The following is a 23,344-nucleotide window of genomic DNA, read 5'->3' as shown; positions in this document are numbered from 1 at the left end:
TCTTTGGTTAGTGGAGGTGCATTAGGTTCCCACCAAGAGGAGACCAACTAAGATAGCGATACTCCTGGAGATGTAGATGAGCAGTCAGCGAGGGCAAACTGGCTGTGGCATAATTTTGAGTCTTGGTGAATGGGCTTTCCTGATGTGTCATCTCATAAACTGTGCTATCTTAACTAAAGATTCCCAAAGTAGACCCTTTACATATTTGTGAGGCAAGGCTTCCTGGAGTGTTGTGCTGACCCCTGCATTAGCATCACCCGGAATGATGGAAATAAGGTGGGTCCTTAAGTCCCATCCCTGAACTACTGAGTTCACACTCAGGAGTTTGAGGATGGAGCCCGAGAGGACATATGTTTAACATTCCCTACCCCCCAAAATCTGAATGTCTTGGCAGAGTGAAGGAGCCTTGGGCTTGAAGCCCAAGGACTTAGGTTTATGTCCTGGCCGTTTCTTACTTGCTGGGTGACCTTGAGCCTTCCTCCTAGAGCAGGGGAGCGAATGACATAATGTACATGAATGTGCTTAGAAAAACTGTAAACGCTTGTAACTGAGGCTGGTCTTTCTTAATGTAGCATGCAAAGGGTAGCCCTAAAGAGAAATACATGTGATTGATTCTGAAACTTGGAATACCAGGTATACTAGTCAGTCTTTCCCTCTTCCTTTAGTTAGTCATGATTTCCGTAATGAATTTCTGATGTTCAAATCCTCATTCTGCTAATTCTGCTTTAGCTGCCCAGGAATCTTAAGAAGTAGATAAGAAGAACCTAACATTTCCTTTAAAAATCCTTCTGAGCCCTTCTGATTTTTTTCCAGAACATAATGCCTTTTTATCTCTTGTTCTGATTTATGAACTAGTTGTCATTGGCATATGATGGGTGCTATTAAGCGTTATTACTATTCCCTGCTGTAGGGAACTGTCTCTCTGCCATGGAACCTAAAACACAGCCTCTTCTGCAGTCCACCTTGGACTCAGCCTGCTTGCTGGCTGCCCGGCTCTGAACTCAAGCTGTCATACTGTCTCCTGCACAGTCCTGAAGGAAGCAGGGCCTACGGAGGACAATGGAGCCAGATACAAACACCAGAAATCTGCCAGATGCTTTGGCTGGTTTCTGTGTCCCCTCCCTCCTGCCTTGCCCTTGCGCTTGCCAAGCTGCAGAAAAGGATTTAATCCCACAGGAGACAGATTCTTTCTCTCAGTGGGAACCCACATTGGCCACGCTGATGTTAGTTCACTCCCCTCTGATGGATCTGGGAGATCAGAGAACGGCGCCTCTTTTTTTCCTTTAAAAAATAAAATAAAATCAGGAGGAGGAGTGATAATATTACCGGGAAAGGGGAGCCTCACTGAGATGCTATTCTTGGGATCATCCTGTTGACCACCCCTTATTTCATGGTCGCTCCAGATGCTGTCAGACACATGGCTGCCTGTGTTGAACCCTTTCTTATGTTCTAGATACTACATTTACAGTTGCTAAAAGAATGCCCTCAAGGGCTCTTGTGACAGTCACATACTTAAGCCACAGAGATCATGAAAAAAGAGTCATTCTAGGAGTAAAGGTAGTGAAGAGACCACCTTGGTGTGAAATGATGAGCACATGAAAGAAAAAAGGGCCTGCTTACTGAAATCTCACATAGACTATTTTTCTAATTCACCATACCTGTTTTAATAATTAAACGTCTTTCTGAAGGGACTCATTTTTCAGTGGTTTGTCAAAAGGCTTTGATGGTTTTTATCACTTCTGAATATATGGAAAGGCTGTTGGCTCGGCGAAATCACAAGAAGTTTGTTTCTTAGCCCATTTTTCCATTGTGATTAGATGGCTTGTGTCCACTCAGAACCAGCACTGCCCTGTGCCACTCGGGCTTCTAGGCTGTGATTCTGACCCATTAATGTGAGGTTTGAATTGAAGATCTGACTGGTAGAAGATAAACAAATTGACTCTCTTTTCCTCAAGGGGTATTATGAATAAAGCTCCTTACTTATGTTTTCTCAGTAATAGTAATGGGGATTTTTAGTGATAGAAGAAAAGTTTTTCTTCCTTCAATTACTTTTCCTTGCAGGCTAAATAGAGATAGGGATCTCATTTCTTAAGCCCAGTATACCATTTGGGTTTGCTTTCAATAAAATATCTGTAAAGTGTCTCCAGCATGATCCCCGTTTAATGGGATTTAGTTGCAAAGCTTAATTCATATCAGATTTTCTAAATGAGAGATCACTGTCAACTTATTGTTAATTGAATTAAATAAAATCAAGGTTTCTATAATTAATGTGAACCACTTAATCTTTTAGCTCCTTGAATGAGTATAATTTCCTAAACACAGGTATCTTCTCATTTAATAAAATAGCAGCACTTTGAGGAAAATAAATGTACACATTACTTTTTTTCCCTAATAACTCTTAATATAAAATATACCCAAATCCTTAAAAAATATAATAAAAGATTAAAAAATAGTAACATGTTATCAAACTCACCCAAAATGTTAACATTATATTTGTCCAGAACTTAAGTCCAAATTAACTACAATAATGGTTAAGGAGTGGCGTAATATTGTTCAAAGAGAAATGGTTTCAGTGTCAGTAGACTTGGGTGATAGCCCTACCTGTGCCTCCACCCACCTGGTGACATTGGGGAAACCTCCAACCTTTCTGGGCCTTGTGTGTATCTGCAAGGTGAGTGTGTTGGCTAGACGGAATTATTCACTAGAGCATACTGTAACATGGTATCAGAAGCTTTTATCTTAATTTGGAGAATTTAAAATATTCACAAAATAGACAATGGTATAACAATGGTAAAGCACCCGTGGACTCAGCAAGCACCCTCAACCATCATCACCCCATGGCCAGTCAGCCTCTCCCACATCTCTGTCCTCTGGCCCTTTCCTGTGTTGCTGTAAAGCGATTCCCAGACCTTAGATGCTGTTTCATCCCTCTGCCATCTGTTTTGTTAGCACCTGAGGTCTTAGAAATTTTGTTTAATAAACAACATTTCAAATTGCTTCACTATTTCTTACCTTTTCATTTTTAATTGAAAATTTGAGATAATTATAGATTCACGTGCCATAATAAGAAATAACATGAAAGATCCCATGTAACCTTTACCCAATTTCCCCCAGTGGCAACATCTTGCAAAACTATAGTATGATATCACAATCAGGATATTGGCATGCATACAGTCCACTTATCTGATTCAGATTTCCCCAGTTTTACTCGTACTCATTTGTGTGTGTATGTGTGTGTGTGTGTGTGTGTGTGTGTGTGTGTGTGTGTGTGTTTGGTTCTATATCATTTTATCACAAGTGTAGGTTTTTGTATCCACCACCACAGTCAAAATACTGTTTCATCACCACAGGATTCCTCATTTTGCCCTTTTGTAACCACACTTCCCTCCACAACCCCCCACATTACATCGTCTCTGTTTTTCATTTCTAAAATTTTATCATTTCAAAAATCTTACCTAAATGGAGCCATATAGTCTGTAACCTTTTTGTTTTGTTTTGTTTCAAGAGGATTTAGTTTAATTTTTCAGTTACAGTTGACATACAATATTATATTAGTTTCAGCTATGCAACACAGTGTTTAGACATGTATATGCCTTATGAAGTGATCACCCGATAAATCTAGTACCTGTCTGACACCATACATACCGATTACAATGTTATTGACTATATTCCTTATGCTATACTTCACATCTCCATGATTATTTTAATAACTGGCAATTTGTATTTCTCAATTTCTTTCACATTAATCCCCAAACTCCCTTTAATTTGGTGGCCAATTTGTTCTTTGTATCTATGAGTTTGTTTCTGTTTCATTTGTTGGTTTGCTTTGTTTTTTAGATTCCACATGTACGTGAAATCATATGGTATTTGTCTTTCTCTGTCTGACTTATTTTACTTAACATAATACCCTCTAGGTCCATCAATGTTTCTGCAAATGGCAAAATTTCATTTTTCTGTGTGTGAATGAATAATATTCCATTGTATGTTTGTACCACTTCTTCACATATTGGTCTATCAATGGACACTTAGGTTGATTCCATATCTTGGTTAGTGTAAATAATGCCAAGGGGTATATGTATCTTTTCAAATTAATGTTTTGGATTTCTTTGAATAACTACCCAGAAATGGAATTGCTGGGTTGTTTGGTATTCTATTTTTAGTTTTTTGAGGCACCTTCACACTGTTTTCCATAGTGGCTGCACCAATTTATAATCCCACCTACATTGCATGAGGGTTCCCTTTTCTCCACATCCTTGCCAATACTTATTTGTTCATTTATTGATAATAGCCATTCTGACAGGTGTGAGGAGATATCTCATTGTGCTTTTAATTTGTATTTCTCCGATGATTAGTGATGTTGAGCATCTTCATGTCTATTAGCCATCTGTATTTTCTCTTTGGAGAAATGTCTGTTGAGATCCTCTGCCCATTTTTTAAATTGGATTGTTTGTCTTTTGGGTGTTCTATGAGTTCCTTATATATTTTGGATATTAACCCCTTATCTGATGTATCATTGGAAAATATATTTTTCCATTCACAAGGTCATCTTTTCATTTTGTTGATAGTTTCCTTTGCTGTTCAAAACCTTTTTAGTTTGATATAGTCCCATCTGTTTATTTTTCCTTTTGTTTCCTTTGCCTGGGGAGACATATCCAACAAAATTATTTCTAAGAGAAATGTCAAAGATTTATTGCTTATGTTTTCTTCTAGGAGTTTTATGATTTCAGGTTATATATTTAAGTCTTTAATCCATTTGAGTTTATTTTTGTATGTTGTATGAAAAAGTTGTCTTTTCATTTTTGCATGCATCTCTTCAGTTTTCCCAATATCATTTATTGAAGAGACAATATATTCTTTGTATATTTTTTCCTTCTTTGTCATTAGTTGATCATATAGGCATGGATTTATTTTTGGGTTCTCTGTTCTGTTCCATTGGTCTATGTGTATGTTTTTATGCCAGTACCATGATGTTTTGATTACATTGCCTTGTAGTATAGTTTGATATCAGGTAGCATGATACTTCCAAATCTGTTCTTCTTTCTCAAGATTGCTGTGGCTCTTTGGGGTCTTTGCAATTCCATATAAATTTTAGGATTATTTTGTCCTAATTGGTATTGATATTTTGATAGGGGTTGCATTGAATTTGTAGATTGCTTACGGTAGTATGGACATTTCAATGATGCTAATTCTTTCTATCTTTAAGGATGGTATAGCCTATTTATTTGTATCTTATTCAATTTCTTTTTTTATTGTCTTATAGTTTTTTGAGTACAGGTCTTTTACCTCCTTGGTTAAATTTATCGCTAGGTATTTTATTGTTTTGATTGGCTTTTATCGATTGCATAATTCCTGGGAGATTTCACAGGCGGTTGTGTATGTCAGGTTTGCTCTTTTCATTGTTGAGAAGTGTGGAGTGATATGCCACAGTTACCTGATTTAACCACAACCTGTTGAAGAACAGCTGACCTGTTTCAGTTTTTGGCTGTTCTGAATAAAACTGCTGTATACAGGTTTTTCCATTTTTCTGGGATAAATACCCAAGGGTATAATTGGTGGGTTCTGTGATAAGTACATGTTTAGTTTTATAAGAAACTGGTATATGGTTTTATATTCCAAGCAGGAATGTATAAATGATCTAGTTTCTCTGCAACTTCACCAACATTTGAAGGTATCATTATTTATTTTAGTCATTCTGATAGATATGGAGTGCTCTATCTCATTGTAGTTTTAATTTTCATTTCCCTGATGGCTCATGATGTTGAACATCTTTTTCTTATGCTTATTTGTCATTTGTATATCATCTTTGGTGATCTTTTGCATTTTTACTCCTTCATTTGCTGTTTTTGTTTTTTCAGGCTTGGGATGGAGGTGAAGTTGCTGGTAAATTATCTATGAAGTTTGTTATAGTATACTTAGGTGGAGGAAACAGTGTGCTACTGATAAAGATAATATTGCTTACTATGGTTCTCAGCTCTGTGTTGGAGACACTGGAAATACAAAGATGAATAATACAAGAATATTAGTCTTGAAGTTCTAAAACTATCTGGCACTTTTGGAAAGGGAAGCAGAAAATATATAGAAGTCTGTAATTTCCAAATTGCATGACTTCAAGGGATAATATTTGCATGAGTATCTTAAAGGTGAACACAAATGATGGAAAGAGCCTAGCCGACACAGGCCAAGGATTCAAATTCATTTAATATGAGTTAAGTATGCAAAACTGTCTTTGCACATAGATGGTTTCCTAGAGCAGGGGACTGACAACACTCCCAATGGAGGAGTAACACTCCAGCCTTCAAATCTCAGAAAAGCACGCAGCTGCCGGTGAGAACGGTGGCTGGAGTGAGAGCTAACAGGATCCTCAAGAAGCTTCTTCTGTCACTCTCCCTTGGGCCTCCTAACTCTTCCAGAAAATTTAGATCTATGTCTAATTGATCACCAGCTGCAAGTACCTGGTGTCAACCCCAGCACATGCCTGAGTACTTAATTTGAGTTTGGACAAAAAATATTCTTTCCAGGAATTTTATCCTCCCTAGCAGGACTGAATCTCAAGCAGTCTATTTTTGTAGTTTTCTGCAGCAATTATGGACTCCTGTATTTACTTAAGAATTGGACAGTGTTCGTCTAAGAAGAGAAATAGCTCAATAGAAAAGTATAAGGAATAAACACACACACACACACACACACATCTAATTTTTGGTAAAGGTGCATTAAAAATCAATGGGAAAGATGGACTATTAGAAATCATCTGGGAAAAATTCTTACCTGACACCATAACAAAAACAAAATTTAGATGGATTAATGATCTAAATGTAAATTTAAAAACATGTGCATGTGTGTGAGTATGTGTGTAGAATAAAGGAGTTTAATATTTTTATAAATTTTAAGGATGAGGTGGGAAGTATCCAGAGGCCTTTTAATGAAGACAGGTACAGAGTAACTACATAAAAGTAAAATAAATCTTTATGATAAAATGTATAAGAAACGAAGTTAAAAGAAAACTGAGTGAAAATATTTTATATACATACACACACATATATGTCATATATTCTTGCACACCTCTGTTTTTCTATGGAGATGGGTATATAGGTAGATAGATATCCAATAATAAATTATCATTTCTGATACACAAAGAATTTATATAATTTTATAAGAAAAATACGCAAAGGATAAGAACATGTAAATCACAGAAGGATACAAATTACCAATAAACAGATGAATAGATGTTCACATTCACTAGTAATCAACAAACTAGAAATTAAAACAATGACATTTAAAAACTCATCGGATAGGCAAAAATTTAAAACACAAATAACTTAGTATTTATGGGCTATGGGAAAGAACATTCTCTTACATTTCTGCTGGGAATTCATTTTGCTGAGGACAGATTGGCACTATCAAAATTTAAAGTACACACACCCTTTGCACAGTAATGCCTCCTTCAGGAATCTGCACCATAGAAAACAGAGGTGCAATAGAGGATCTGTGGGCTAAGAAATTCATCGCAGCATTAATTTAGTAGCAGGAAATTATAATCAGCCTAAAATATCTAGCAATATGGAAATGTTAAAAACAAAACTATGACATAGTCATAGAGTGCAATAAAATAAAACCATTAAAAGAAGAAGCAAAATCTATAGCACTGATGTGGCACACATGGTAGGATGTCCACGAGTACAAAATCAAATCAAGAACATATGTATACACAGCATGATTTAAATGGTGGTAGATGGCTGGATGGGTGATGTGTGTATGTGTGTGCATGTATTCATACACCAAGAAATTTTTTTTAAGTCTGGAAAAAAATACACAAATGATCTGCTAAGAATGGTTACAAATCTTAAGTATAGAAGTGCTATGTCGAGAAGAATTTTATTTTTCATTTTATGTATTTATGCAGTACTTGCAATTATTTTGTATCACAAAGGTGTAATGTTTTATAATGTTGAGAAAGAAAAGAAATTATAAATGCTAAACAACCCAATCATTGACCAAAAAGAAAGAATTTGGTTAAAAGAATTGCTTTAAAAGAAGATAGAGATACCTTTGCCTAATGCAAATTTAAATAAACAAACAGAAAAACCTCTTTCTTGCTGCTGTATTAATTTTCTGTATTTGGATATTTATCTCGGTGATTTCTCTCTGGTTATTTAATTCATTGTGTTTAACTGATAGGGTCTATGGGAGTTTAGTGAAAAACTATTTTGTAACTATCTCCAGTTGTGATTTATCTCCCCCAATGAACTGCTGGTGAGTGGAGAATTAGTAAAGCAGATACAGATCTGGAGAGTAGTGTGTGGCTTTACTTATCTCCGCAGGGATCCTTATTTCATATTGATAAAGCTTGAAATCCTTCCTGTAGCTCTTTCTGATTGTTCATTGTCGCAGTTACTGTTGTAATGAGAGGTACAAAGAGCCAAACCAACCTGCTTCTTTCCTTCTACTAAATTAATTTCAAAGGAAATTCTTCTTCCAAGTAAATAATGAATGTGGGTGGAATCAGATTCTGACTCAACATGTCCATTTAATTGCTTCTAAACGTTTAGATACATTCTTAAGAAACCTTCACACATCATTAAAAATTCAACCAGTAAAGAATGATGGGGTGAGACATGAACTGGCTCTAGCCATCTTTGCTCACAAAACCCCATTTTAAGTTGGCATTAATATTTGCCTTCTCCTCTATTATTATAAATCAAGATTTATTGTAGAAATATACCAAAGACAGCACAATAATAAAACAAATTCAGCACAGGTTTTGAAATGTACCTAACAAAATCAGCCTCTTGCAAAATAACTTTCTTATTCAAAATGGAACTGGGAATTGTTCAGCACACAATGAATCATCTTTTGGCAAGTACAATAGAATCTTTAGGGACATTTCACAGCCTCTTGTTCAATTGTTAGGATGTTTTTAGCTTTCACAGGTAGGGAAGAAGGTAGCTTGTATAGCCATCATTTTGTTGCTAAAATTGAACAGTAAAGATTTTTCAGAGTTGCTGTTGTAATAGATCTTTTTTCCTTTTTTTTTTTCCTTCCTGTTTCTATGACCAGAGCTGCTTTGTCTCTCAAAAGCAATCTGGAATTACTTAATGCTAATGTTTTCTGGTTTTACTATTTACCCAGGACTCAAATGATAAACATTAATGTGGGAAACTCCCTTTTTCTTACCTCATGGTTCTATATTTATTTAACTGTTATTCTGCAAGAAGAAAACTGCATCTTTCTCCAGGTTAATGGACTCTTTTTTTTATTGACAAACATTTTGTTTTTGCTTTTTTTCAGGAGGCTTTAGAGTTACCCCTTGATGATTCTGAAGTGACTGAGGCCGCAGCAGCAACCGAAGTGATTAAATATGAGTATCACGTCTTGTATTCCTGTAGCTACCAAGTGCCTGTGCTTTACTTTAGGGCAAGCTTTTTAGGTAAGACCATGTTGGAAGCTAAATGTAAATTCATAACATTTACATATTAAGGCAGAAAGCAGACTTGGAAAAGTATTCTTGAGAGAGAAAAAAAATAGAGTTAAAAATAAGAAAACTGTGGGTGAGGTAAGGTTTTACCAGTAAATTTTCTCATGTTTTAGAAAGAGTATCAGGACTTCAGAGTGAATGATATCATCCCAGCCATAAGTCTGATCTTCAGATTCTTGGCCTCCTGCCCAGCGTTGACTAAGCCCCCTGGCCCTTTTTGCTTTACTTTAAACAAGTAGGAGCAACTTAAAGCTACAATGTTTATTTATTTCTAACTTTACAGTAAAAATTTCTTTCCATCTTAAGCGATCCCATTAACACAAAGCCCCCATGCCTCCTCCCCCCCCCAAATGCTAATAATTGCTTCAAGAACTATTTATCAATGAGTTTAAGCTATACTTAAATACAGCACTGATATTTCCTTTGGCCATCTATACATCTCCAGTGCCTTCACTTCCTGCAATGCTGTTACTCAACTCATTCCCCTTGCCAAGAAGGTGGAACACTCTGTCTCCTCTGAGGCCTTTGCTAATAAAGCTTATTTGATCAGCAACCACAGAGTCCCTACTCTGCAGCACAGCGGTGACTTTCCCCTTCATGTCCTCCAGCTAAACCGGGTCAGCCTTTCCAGACCCTGCCAGCCCTGGGCTCAGGGACAAAAGGAGTCACCTCCCCAGTCCACCCCCTACTCTGTTTCTCCTTCTCTATCTGGTCTCATCAGCAGCCTTTTGCATTTTGAACAGACTTCTAACTTTTTCTGGATAGCTAAGGCATCTGAATTTAGCCAGTGATATTTTATTTTTAATTAAAAAGTAGCTTAAGCTGCTTTGAATGTGTATTTGGTAGATTTAATCACTTGCTGCCTTATATTGTTTAATGGTCTCTAATTTTGCGGTGTTGGCGGTTTAACAAAGCACTTAGGATTTAAAACACAAGAACAAATTCTCATAGGCTCCCTGGTGAGAAGATTTTAATCTGAGGTGCAGTTCCTAAGAACTGACAATTTGGGGTAAATCTTCAACATGGGACATGGGGAATTGAGGACACCGAGAGTTCACTAATTCACAAACTCTTGCCGCGGATTTGTCCATATGATTATGACAGAACTTTAAAACACTCACTTCTTTTTGTAATTCGATTTGGTTTGGAGCCCAGAGGTTGAAGGAGGTTTCTTGTCAGTGAGCTGTGTTATACTGAAAAGTAGGGGGAGATCCATTTATTTATCAGGGGGGCGGAAAATGTCTTTCTTGGTTTTGGTTTGCAGTGGCTCTTACCTAGTAGCTTCCAGATTCAAAGATACGTCGAGGCTGTAGGTAGAGGAAATAGGACACTACTTCTTCAATACTGTATTTTCATATAATTAGTATTCACCATAAGCAGTTAATCACCAGAGAAGAGCTCCCAGAGACAAAACAAGTTGTTTAGCTTGTCAGCATTAGGGAATTGGAGGTGTTGAAACATGACTGCTTCTCGCTGGAAGTGGGTCTTGCCGAGGCTGCTGGATGAGCTCATACGTGTGCTTTGCTCTTATGTGCCAACAGCTCCCCTTACAGCATAGCACAGTAATTGTTCCTGCAAGTCCAATTACATTTTAATGAAATTTGTGTACTTCCTAAGATCTTTTCTGCATGTTGCTTTTCCATTTCTTAAAAAAACACACAAAAACTCTAGCGTTCTTGGATTCTGTTTACATTCTTTTAAGGTTTCCTTTATTATGCTTAATAAAGAAAAACCAAAACAAGTCATTGGCTTAGTGTGGAAACATTCCTTGTTCTTCCCCCTCCCCATTCTGTGCTATATAGAATGAGTATTAGAAATGCTTTAATTTCAGAATTCACTTAGTGCTTGTTCAGACACATTAAAATATCAAATTTAATCTTTGGAGAGCATACTGACTGTTTTCTTGTGGAGAAACAAGAAAAACGGTTCTTTCCTTTATCATAGTCTAATGATTTCTTTTCTCTTTTCCACCTAACTTAACTTAATGGGTATTCTAAAAAAGTATCGCCCTTTACTCTGGAATCATGATTTTTCATTTATTCCCTTCAATCTATTCCTTTTTCTTGTGATATCTGATTTCTCTGGCTTTTCATCTGTTTGTTAAACAAATCTCTGTCAGTGTGGTGACTAGATTCCTAGCATCTTCCCCTTATTCCAGGTCCAGATTTTTCTTTGTCTCATTCTAAAAGAGTTCGACCTAGAAAGGAGGATGACTATAAAATTTCTTGCCCAGGGGTCTTTTTTGTTGTTGTTGCTTCAAAAATAGTTGAGTTAGCCTTGTTTTTGACAGATATTTAGAATTTCTTTTGCATTTGATTGCTATTAAAAATTAGTTCCTCTAGCTTGCTCTGAATTTTCTTCTAATACCTCTCTTTTTTTAGGAAAAGCAAATAATAAGTATTTCCATTTAAACTGACAGTACCTTTTTTTTTTTAATCAACTGGCTTAGATTCCAGAAGAAATCTTTATTTTGTTTCTTGAGATGCAAATCCATTGGACTGTAATTATCTCTTATTTCTTTATATTGTTGTGTCCACCAGGCCAACTATTGCCTAAGACTCAGCTAACATGCCACTTGCTCTTGTCACTCCATGACATATTGTATCATATATCAAATCACACATAACATATCACATTGCATCATATTATATATCATGTTACAAGTTGCACCATAACAGACTTATTTGTTTACTTGTTCCCTGTTCCCTATGAAATGGTAAACTAGAAGTTAACATTTTAAATTAAGAAGAGAGAAGAAAATTAATATTGGGTACTTACAAAATGAGTAAGACATTTTGATACCCACAATATCAACTGTGGTTCAGCATCAGCAGGTATTTATTGAATGAACCAATGAGGAATTTCTAATCATTTATGATGGTGCCCTATTTGAACTGCTATGATGGGTTTATATGGAAGGAATTAATGCTGTTGTCTCCAGGAGACTCAGGACCCAAACCATCTATATATTGTTACTCTGTAGTCTGATATTTCTCAGAGATTATAGGATTAGTTGACTAAGGAGAATGGAAAGTCCTGAAGACTCAAAGGTGGGCCTCTAAACCAACAGAGCAGCTGTTTTACTTATATTGACACATGTTTTTACTTGATCTTTTATGCAGACAGCTACGCTGAGACAGATTCTGCTTCTGGGTACCTCTCATTTCTAATACGTGAGCTTACGGGAACTCAGTTTTGTAGGGGGCAACATGGATTTACAAGAACACATATGTTCTTTCCATTGTTCCTTTCCCCCTGACTACTCTTGCCATTATGGGTTTGGGAGAGGTAGTGGGACATGCTTCACACCATTTACTACCCAGCAGTGGGTGAGAGGCATTTGAATTTCTGTCAAGTAATAATAAAGAGCCTGTATTTGAATAGTGCTTTGTAGTTTATGAAGTCCATTCTCACAAAGCATTGATGTCAGTGCCCACTGGTGGTTGTTTTTTCTTTCCTCTTTTCTAAGTACACAGTATTTTAAATTATTTGTATCATGCCAAAGGCTTCTATCTACTCCCCATAATTCCATCACCTTTTAGGGACATGGCTTTGGCCAAAAGCTGATGGAAAACAGAAATGTGGTAAAACCTTACGTACACCTACTGCTTTGATTTCACCATAGTTCTGAGCTTATATATTTTCCCCATTTCACTGATATAACTAGAGACTTCTATATTTCAGCTTGAATTCCGATTTATTTCTTCTTTGCTCCTCCTCTTTTCCTTTGTTCTCAATCTCTATTGAAAAAGAGACCAAGTGGTTCTTCTCATTTTCAAAATAGTTAATTCTTGGGCTGACATATGGGTTCTTCTTGGGAACCATTTTTGACATATTTCTTTAATTAGTCAGATGGGCTGCTTTTGAATAAGGAGGGAAACATTTCTCCCATTCAGCAACTGAATGTCTGTTCTTTCTGTAGATCCATTCTATTATTGGCCCAGGGAGTAAGGGTATAGAATTAAAAATGTAACCCAGATATTTTATGTGGAAGATCTGTCCACTTGTTATATGCCTGAAGGATGCTCATGGAGAAATAGGGCAAAAGAAATAGCCAAAGAATAATTTCTTCTCAAAGGCAGCATGAACCAAACTAAGATACAGGCCAGCACAAAGGACAAATAATGGAAAGTTTAGGATGAGAACAGTGCATGACTCATCAAGGAGGAGGAGGAGGAGGCTTGTTCATGCTTTGGAACAAGAGGAGGCCTTTGGAATGCAAAGAAGAGAATGATAGGGACACAGGAATAATGGGGGTTGGAGGAAGTTAGAGAATAAAAATAAAATCCATACCTCTGTCCAACAACCTGCAAGGGAAGGTAACAGGTTGGCTTTTCTGAAGAAGTTGGGAAAAGAAGCTGGAAAAAGGGAGAAGGGCAAGTGCCCAACTGTAGGCTGGAGGGAACATGGCATATTTGGGGAACTGGGAGAGGCCAGATTGCAGTAGGGATTTCTTAAGATGAATTGTGGGAGAAATGGTTGATAAGATATTTGAGATCAAATTATGGAAGAGGTCATGGATGGGAAGGGATTGGATTGAAAGAGATTGAGCAGAAGTGAATGGCACCAGAGGAGGGATTTCCTAGAGCAGAAATTATGACTGAGTAAAACAGAGGAATAAATGAAGATGAAGAGAAATTATGGAGAATGAAGTTTTAGTAAAAGGAGTTTGGCTCTTTCTGTATTGTTAGCATTGTATTAAATTTTTAAAAATAATAACCTCTTGGAGAAAATGAGCCAGAAAGAACACATTTTCAGGGAAAAATTATTATTGCCAACAGAATGAGACTTAAAGCAGCTTATTGGACAAGGTAAAAAAAAAGTGGATTAGAGAGGTACTTAAAGACTGAGGCAAAAATGATTCTAGTTAATTATTACAATGAGCGGAAAATAGAAAATGGTTTGACAAATGATTTAATTTAGAGTCTTATGTGATTGTAGAGATTGCTTCAAAAAGTTCATATATGCCACTTATATTTATGTAAATAGTTAGTAAATCTAGCCAGACATTATAATGAAATGGAACATGAATTTTGGGAGATTAAAAAGAGATTCTAGGGACTAAAGTGAAATTTGAAGAGCAAGCAGTGAAAGTTATTAGGAAAAATAATGAAAAATTATTTAATTAATACAAATATACTCAAACTGAAAGGTCCAAATAATAGAGGAAAATTAATGAAAAGTATTTGTTCAATCATGTAAATTTTTGAAACATTATGGGGAATTAGAGTAGAAGTAGGATTCTGGGTTGGAACATATGATAGGAAAAGAATCTCATTGAAAAATCAAGCCCTGATTTAAAAGTGTGTTAAAGAAAAGGTGTTAGAGAAATGTGAAACAAAACTGCAGGGACCTATGTTAGTATAAAACACCACATACTCCTGGCTGGTGTGGCTCAGTGGTTGAACGTCGACCTGTGAACTAGGAAGTCATGGTTGGATTCCCCGTCAGGGCACATGCCCAGGTTTCAGACTTGATCCCCAGTGGGGGACATGCAGAAAGCAACTGATCAATGATTCTCTCTCATTTATGTTTTTACCTCTCTCTCCCTCTCCCTTCCTCTCTCTGAAATTAATAAAAACATATTTTAAAAAACACCATACAGAAAGCAATATATTTTAAATGGATCCAAAGGCCAGAAAGAGGACATGATTTATTCCCTTACTTGCAAGAGACTATACTTTAGCTTTCCTGGATTAATGTCTGTTTGTGGTCCCAGAAGAAACATTTCTTTGCTTACTCTTGGAAAAATCAGCCCTGTTTAAAACAAAAACATACATGACTGCCTACTGTGTGCATAGCACAAAAACTCATTAGCCTATTCTAAAAATATGCTGAAAAAAGTCACTGCACAACTTGAAACTAGTTTATTGCTTTTCTCCTTCTTTAAAATCATAGAGTTCTTCAAGTTCATGTACTAGGTGTTATGCTGAGAAAGTGGAGACTGCATTCTCTATGAGTTAGGGTGGAATAGGGGTAGTCAAGATGCAGCTACAGGCATAAGAGGTCCATGTTCTGGTAGTAAGGAGGTGTGAATAGAACCAGAAATCGAAGGGCTGAGTGCTGGGATGTCAGACCAACAAGCTGGATCAAAACCTCAGGATACTTTGAATAGGACTGAAAGTAGAATGCCTTCTGCTTTGGAACCAGCAGATGCAGTGTTATGTATCTTGTGGTGTGGTCCTGATGTATAATGGTATCTTAGAATGGATGTCTGGGGTGTCCTGTGAACCTAATGTTCTCTTGGGACATTTTCTGATTTCTCAAGAAGGTCTTGTATATACTTCTGCTAGGTTAAGTGTTTAATTTAATTTAAATGAGAGGTTACAGCATCGTACATTATTATAGTTTTCTTAACACAGTGTATGGACAGTTTCAGGTGTCTCAAAATTATTCCTCTTAATGCTGTTTGCTGGGCATTTTTCTCATAAAAATCTATCTATATAAAAGGTTAATATGCTAAGTGTCCTTTTCACCTTCTGACCGGTCGCTATGATGCGCATTGACCACCAGGGGGCAGACGCTCAATGCAGGAGCTGCTGTGATGCACACTTACCATTTACAGAGAAATGGCAGCACAGCCTTGGCCGACAAAGCAACACTCAGCTTCTTTCAAGTGGGACACAGGCCCCACCAGCACCCCGGAGTGACACTCCACTAAATTGCAGCTGACACTGCCAAGTCCCCATGGCCAGCCCTAAATAGTCGCTGTGGGCACCAGGTAATGACGTCACGTAGCAACGCCCAGCTTCCTCTCCCTAGTGACAACTAGCGTCTTTGCAGTTTCTTCGTCCCAGGAACACAACTTGCTTTATAGCTAGGTGCAAACATTTTACACTTTAACAAAATGTCTGTGAAGTGTTTACCCGTGCCTCATCTCATTTGATCCTCACAGAAGTCCTGGAGTACGTAGATAGGAATCAGACTCAGTAGAATCCTATTTTCTTTTCATTAGCTGGAAAATGGCGATTTAGAAAGCTTAGAAACTTGACCCAACTGAAAAGAAGTAAGAAATGGTGGAACTTGGAAATGACTTCAGGTTTTCTCACTGCACAGAATATTGTCAAACACTGCTGCAGTTACCATTAAATATTTTACCCTTTATTCTCCCTGCGTGATCTACAATAATAATCTGCTTCGTGTTGATATTTATTGCTGTGTTGCTGACAATTACCTGAAAGAGAAGTTGGGGTGCTTCACTGGGCTGGAAAAAGTTTAGCTAAATCAGAAAGCAGGTCTAATTAAGCAAGTTTATTCTATACATATAAAAGGCTAAGTTGACTCACACACACATGATACATATAAAGTCTCGCTGGCGCCAATCGCACTTGGGTGTTTTCATCTGTCATTGTCGATCATGAATTTGGTTGACACTCTAATATAGAGAAAGGGCAAAAAGTGATATTAAAATATTTCCTCTAATTAATTTCCTTTCAATGTGCACGAATTCGTGCACTGGGCCACTGGTAGATTATAACATTCATAAACTTCATCATGTGATTTAAAGACATCTTACATTTATTTTCTACTCAAAATTACTAAGCAAATATTTAACATTTTAAAAGTTGGGGCTGATAATTTGGAATGTAGATAATTAATAGGCAAGAGTTTTAAACCATTTATTAAGACTATATTAGTTAGGTATATTTGGTTGCAAAAAATTGAACCCAACTATGATAAGCAGAAAAGGACTTATTGGAAGGTTATATCATAGAGTCAACTGAAGGCATTAAGAATTACAAGATGAGGAAATGCCTCTGTTGGGCTTTTGTGGTGCAGAATGGGGCTCTGTCTTCCATTTATTTTGGAATTTCTCTCCCAAATTGGAAGTATGTTTGAATACTGAAAATCAAATATCCATAGTATTTTCATCTACTTAATACCATGGGTTTTTGTATAAATATGAAGTTCTTAAAATATAATCATGAAACACTTAACTAATGAATTTCTCTTCATGATTGTCGAGTCTTTATTATTAGTAGTAATGGTGCTAATTACTCTAGATTATTCATCTATCCGTTCACTGGAAAAGGTTTATGCACAAGGCATGAAGCAGTCTTTGGAATGCAGGGATGAGTAAAGGAAATCAGAGGTGGATGATGCCCTCACAGAACTTTCAGTCTAGCAAGGGAAAAAAGCCAGGTCTGAAATTCACTGTAACAAGAAGGAAATGATAAGGACCACAAGAGAGGTAAAAACTGCCACCAAGCGGAGAGTAGATTGGTGTTTACCAGAGGCTGGAGGATGGGGAAAATGGAGAAATGTTGGTCAAAGGGTATAAATTTTCAGCCCTAAGATGAGTAAGTTCTGGGGATGTAATGTACAGCATAGTGAATAGTTAATAATACTGTATTATGTACATGAAAGTTGTTAAGAGATTAGATTTTTAAAAAAGTTCTCACTACACACACACCAAAGAAAGGTAACTATGTGAGGTAATGAATGTATTAACTAACGTTATTGAGGCAATCATTTCCCAATACGTATGTATATGAAATCATCATGTTGTATACCTTAAACTTCCACAATGTTATATGTTCACTAGAGGCCCGATGCACGAAAATTCGTGCAAGAGTAGGCCTTCCTTTCCTGCCTGCACCAGCTTCCTTCCGGCACCTGGGACCCGGGACCTGGGGTTCACTCCAGCCCCAGCTTTGTCCAGAAGGATGTCCAGTCTAATTAGTGTATTACCCTTTTATTATTATAGATTCTATCTCAGTAAAGCTGGATTTAAAATAAATCGCCACCAAGGCTCAAAGGGCAGAGATTACCTTGAGCTGGAGTAATCAAGAGAGGCCATGGCTGCTGGATTTGGGATTTGTCCATGCAGTGATGGAAAGGACAGACCAGGCGCAGTGAGAAAACCAGGAGAGGCAGAATTCTAGAGACTCCTAGGTTAGGCAGTGTGGGTGGAGACAACGAGTGACAACAGCAACCAAGTCAAAGATACAACTCACATGTGTGTATCCCTTTATGGTTTACAAAGAGCTCTTGGGTTCGGAGGCATACATTAAATGGTGAAAGTGCAGGGTCTGGAGCTGGAAAGCCTTGGTTCTGATTCCTATCTCTGCTACTTACTAACTCTGTGACCTTGGGGGGACATATTGAACTTTGCTTCCTTTCTTTCATCATCTGAAATTCACTGTAACAATAAGGATATGTTAAGGACCACAAGAGAGGTTAAAAACTGCCACCAATTTGAGATAATATTAATAAGACCAACTTCATAGAGTTTTGAGGATTGTGAGCTAATACATAAAATGAGGCTTGACACATAGTACCTTTCAACAGTGCTGGCTAAGTTATGTATCTTGATCCTCACACATAACCTTGTAAGGTAGGAACTGTTATTATCCCATGCACAGGTGTAAAAATTGAGTTCTCAGAAAAGTTCAATGATGCATTCAAGGGTACATGGAAAACTAAGGAGTTGAGGCTCAAACTCTATGCCCGCCCCCATTTTTTTTTTCTTACTGCTTGACACTGTCATTCAAATAACAACTAAAATTTAAGGAACACGAGTCAATTAATTGATGCCATACATAAGTAAAAAGAATCTATATTTGAGGAATTTTTATTCATATTTCCTAAGATTAAGAGAGATACAAAATGCTAAACAATGTGTGTAGGGATAAATAAAAATTGCAGAATTAGCCAGCACAGTAGCTGATATGAATGCACATGAACAATTAACACTCATTTCATATCGCAATGTAATTTTCTCACTGAAGCAAAAATGAATTTTCCCCTTTGGTGGAGCATCATCGCTGTCTTACTGTGGAGTATGACATGAATTTTTATATTCTTCAAGCACTCTTGGAGACAATATACTGAATAATGGCATATTTCATTGTGAAAAACCCACTCTTTTCTTTTTATTTCTAGTGACCACATTCAGAACATTATTCTTAAACTTACTCTAAATAATTTATACTTTCTGTAATCTTCATTTCAGGAGTTATGAGCTTTAGTGAAACCACGCACAATAAGATAAAGGTTACTTCAGCGTGCTTGTACTGGAGTTAGGTAGTGCTAGTGAAATATTTCACATTGTTATTTGGTTCATGAAAACTAATAACCTTGAGAAATTTAATTTAGAAAGCTGCACATTTTGAGTAATATATAGATTACTTGACATGTAGGTTATTATTCAATCGAGAGATTTTATATGAAAATGTTAAATTAAATGCTACTGGCAGTTGCTAAAGATTGTACTTTTTAATTATTCCATTTTTCATCCAATGTCTCTTCTTCTTTTGTCATTGACATTTTAGGTTGTTGACAGAACATTCCTTTAACTCAAATGTGTAGTATCATTTCAGGTGATAGAGACACATAGTAGGCATGCAGTAAATGCTTATTGTTAAATTAATGACCTTAATTTACCGTGCTCACTTTGTGGACTACTTCTGAAATTGTTTTGGCTTCTATTTCACTTTTTCAAGAATGCGAGGGATTATACTGAGCTTCTCAGCCTCAGTGTGATTAATGAGATTTCTAAACATGTTCAAATTGGTGCTATCGAATATCTAGGGTCTGAAACTAGAGAGTTGTTGATTGAGTATGCTTATGTCTCCTCTGACTGAGGCCAGACAGAAAAAATAGACCCTCTTAACAGGGCTTAAAGTTTCTGATTGAAGATACTTTGAACTGAACATGAAGGCATGATGTGTTACATGAGCTTAAGCAAGTACTTGTTTATGCCCACATTTTAACTTAAGCTAAAGGTTTGTATATAGACAGAATAGATAGAATATTACAACATTCTTAAAATGTCTGCCATATTTAAGCTCTGTTTTGTAAAGTGGTTCTTTATGTTTGACTAACTCAGTGCAATGATTTCATTGGTATTTCTGGAGGCTCCATTTTGTTTTTGGAATAATTAGCCACAATCATATTTGAATATATTTTAGGTGTCAGTAGTGTATGGCATGGATGAAGATATTGCTGATTAGGTAAAAAAAATTAGTTGGTGTATAAAAGAATGCAAAACTAACTCTTGTATGTCTTTGATCATGAAGGTGTGAGCTATGATTAAGCAAACAAATGATGAAGCCTCAGGAAAGGAATCCATATTGCACTTTATTAAATCATTTTTGTTATATCTGTATGTGAGAGAGACAAAGCTCTATCACCCAGATCTTCTACAGTATAAATGGTCAGCAGAAACTAGAGAGATTGACACTCTTGTCAAGGTAGCTTGTATATGCACTCATTTAACTATCATTAATACATGTGTTTTAAAATGGTTCTGTAAATGCAATAGAGAACAAAGTCACATCTATTCACAAAATACACTGTTCTCTTTATAGCAACTGGTAACTAGCACTCTTATTAACATGCATATAGGAGTGTCATCCATTTTTTATGTTTTGAAATCATTAACTCCTTGTGATTATTATTTTAAGTTGACCAGGTCAGTTTTTACTCCTGTATTCGAAGGTATTATATCTTTTTTTTCTCTAAATTTAGTGTTGTTTGAAAACTTATGGCACATCACCTCAGTTCTAGCATCAAATCTGGTGAAAATATAACATTTGTTTTGGGTCTCTCCATAGAGTTCCTGTGCTGCTGATCATTGCATTTTGGATGACTGTTTCTCACAGAGTATGCAGGTTGTTGACAGTGGGAATAGCCAAACCACCTACTTCATCCTTAGATTGTTGACTAAAATATATTTTCAGGAATAAAATTAAAATCATTATTGACTAGCAGATATTAAACCAGGATTCTTCTCTAGGTCTCCAAAGCCGTAGTCTGTCTTAGAGGAAATAAAGTTAAGGAGGGCATTCTTTCATTGGTCACTTACTCAGTGAATATTGATGAAACATTTGCAATGTTTGAGAGGCTGAGAACTGCACATGGCGGGACTGTAGTGGGAAAGGATAGATGCAGCCTCTGTCTTCAGAGGCAGCATGGAGTAGCAGGGAGAGCATGGAATTGTGAGTCCTGAGACTTGAACTCCAGCTCTAGTGCAGTCACGTACTGGCTGCATCATTTTGGCAGATGTATATGGCCGAAGACCTTAGTTGCCTTATTTATAAAACTAGTAATTATACCAGCTCTAACATTTTATTATCTTACAACTTGATTTCTTCTAACTTTGACATCTGAAAATTATTTTGAAAGCATGTCATCTTTTTATAATTTGATTATTTCATTTGCTGTTTGACACTGAACTACTTAAAATCCCATTCTCCTCTTCTAACATCAACACACACACATGCATGCACACACACACACACACACACACACACACACGTGGAATGTGCATATTTTGAGGACGTGTAGTGCTTATCTTAAGGGCAAAGTTTGGCCCTACTCTGTAAATGTGTTCAGAAAACAATATAACACAGATACTGAAGGCCGCTTGTTTTTAACTTGTAGCTAAACATGACATTCAAATGTTAATTGGATGAATAAATCTTGTTCATTTTACAGACATGGAAATGTCAATGGAATAAAACTATTTATCACACGATAATGGTCTCCTGCCGCCAGATAAATGCCAAGATGAAGATACTTATTGAAAATGTATCAAAATATTCTATTGCTATTTATTGAAAATAAAGGTTGAGGAAAAGTTCAACTTTTCAGGTCAAACATGAGAAATGCTCTGCCTGTGGTATTAGTGAATTACTATATCAAACACAATGTGCGCGGTATAGAAACATAGGACAATTCTAAGAAATAATGGTCTCTAAAGGACTCTTTCAGCTTTGAGCATTACTGGAATAGTGCAATGGGAGCTGGGAGGAGGCACCTAATATTTATTTAGCTCTTATTAGGTATCTAACATAGTCCTGAGTGTGTTCGCTGATGTGAGCCTCATGAGAACAGGATTTTAAAATAATTACCGTCCTCATTTGCAGCCACATAGAGAATAAATGCGAACACCAGGATTCAAATTCCGCCCAGGCTCCAAATCTTTCTCGTAACCACCACATCTACAATTACACCCTATAAGTCTGAATACAATGCCTTTTAGCTTAGTTTTGTTTTTTAGTAGAGTATTCCTCCAAGTTTTGTTGCATTTGGTAACCAAGGATTTCTTTGTGTCTAATGACTTAATATACTGATGACTTTTCCTTAAACGATATTGACCACTTGTCTAAGAAACACAGCACACTTGTAAGTCTTAAGGACTTGATAGCTCTGGATGGGTCAAGCAGCACTAGATTCTAGCAGTTAGGCCACCTTCTTTCTAGCAGAGTGTACTTAGATGTCCTTAGGTTCACTCCCTGCTTCCTTTTCTGAGCTTAGATGTCTGTTTTTCCATTTCACTTATCTTCTGCCATGTGGTCTTCATAAAACACATTATTTGAGTGGTTAAGAATAGTTAAGAATATAGGTGAATAATTGAAGTCGTTAGGGTTAGGGTTAGGGTTAGGGTTAGGGTTACTAATCTCAGGTCCCTTCACCCCTAACAGCCCTTTCTCCACCTGCACAAACACTGGGTGCTTACGGCCCCCTCCTCTGGACGGTCAGAGGACTGCAGTTTTCCTCTGGCAGTGACCTCCCAGTATTTTCGTTACTGATACACTATTGATATACTTGTCATAGTTTCCCCAACAGTAAGGCAGGCTCCTTAGTAGGAGAAACTGTGTGTTTTCCTTCTCTCTATTCCCTGTGGTATCCAGCAGAGTGATTTGAACATTACAGATACTCGGTCAGTGAGAGAGCGAAAGAAGCATGTGTGTGGTCTCTGATTTTAAGGACTGCAGGAAGAATTAAGACTTCAGAGGTATCCATAGTGCACCCTTCTGACTATGGGAGTCTGTCTTTCTGATCCTTTGCCTACGCTTGTATCTGTTAGTTCTCTCTAACACACATTTGGATTCAGATTCATAAAGGCACTGAATGAGCAGATAA

At 36.8% G+C, this 23,344-nt stretch overlaps 1 protein-coding gene across 2 annotated transcripts in view; it reads left to right on the top strand.

Moving 5' to 3' along the window:
• ATG10 (autophagy related 10) overlaps positions 1-23,344 on the top strand; it is a 191,576-nt gene that overhangs the window by 118,443 nt on the left and 49,789 nt on the right. For both annotated transcript variants that reach the window (XR_013814722.1, XM_079793234.1), the window contains exon 4: positions 9,286-9,424. Coding sequence is in view for 1 of the 2 variants with exons in the window: in XM_079793234.1 (XP_079649360.1) it covers positions 9,286-9,424 (139 nt within the window). In the remaining variant the exon portion in view is untranslated. The remainder of the gene's footprint in view (positions 1-9,285; positions 9,425-23,344) is intronic.

This window comes from Cnephaeus nilssonii, assembly GCF_951640355.1.
Source record: "Cnephaeus nilssonii genome assembly, chromosome: 2".
In the NCBI taxonomy this organism is placed as follows: Eukaryota; Metazoa; Chordata; class Mammalia; order Chiroptera; family Vespertilionidae; genus Cnephaeus; species Cnephaeus nilssonii.
Note: the sequence above shows the minus strand (reverse complement) of the source record. Positions and strands in the feature narration are given on the sequence as shown.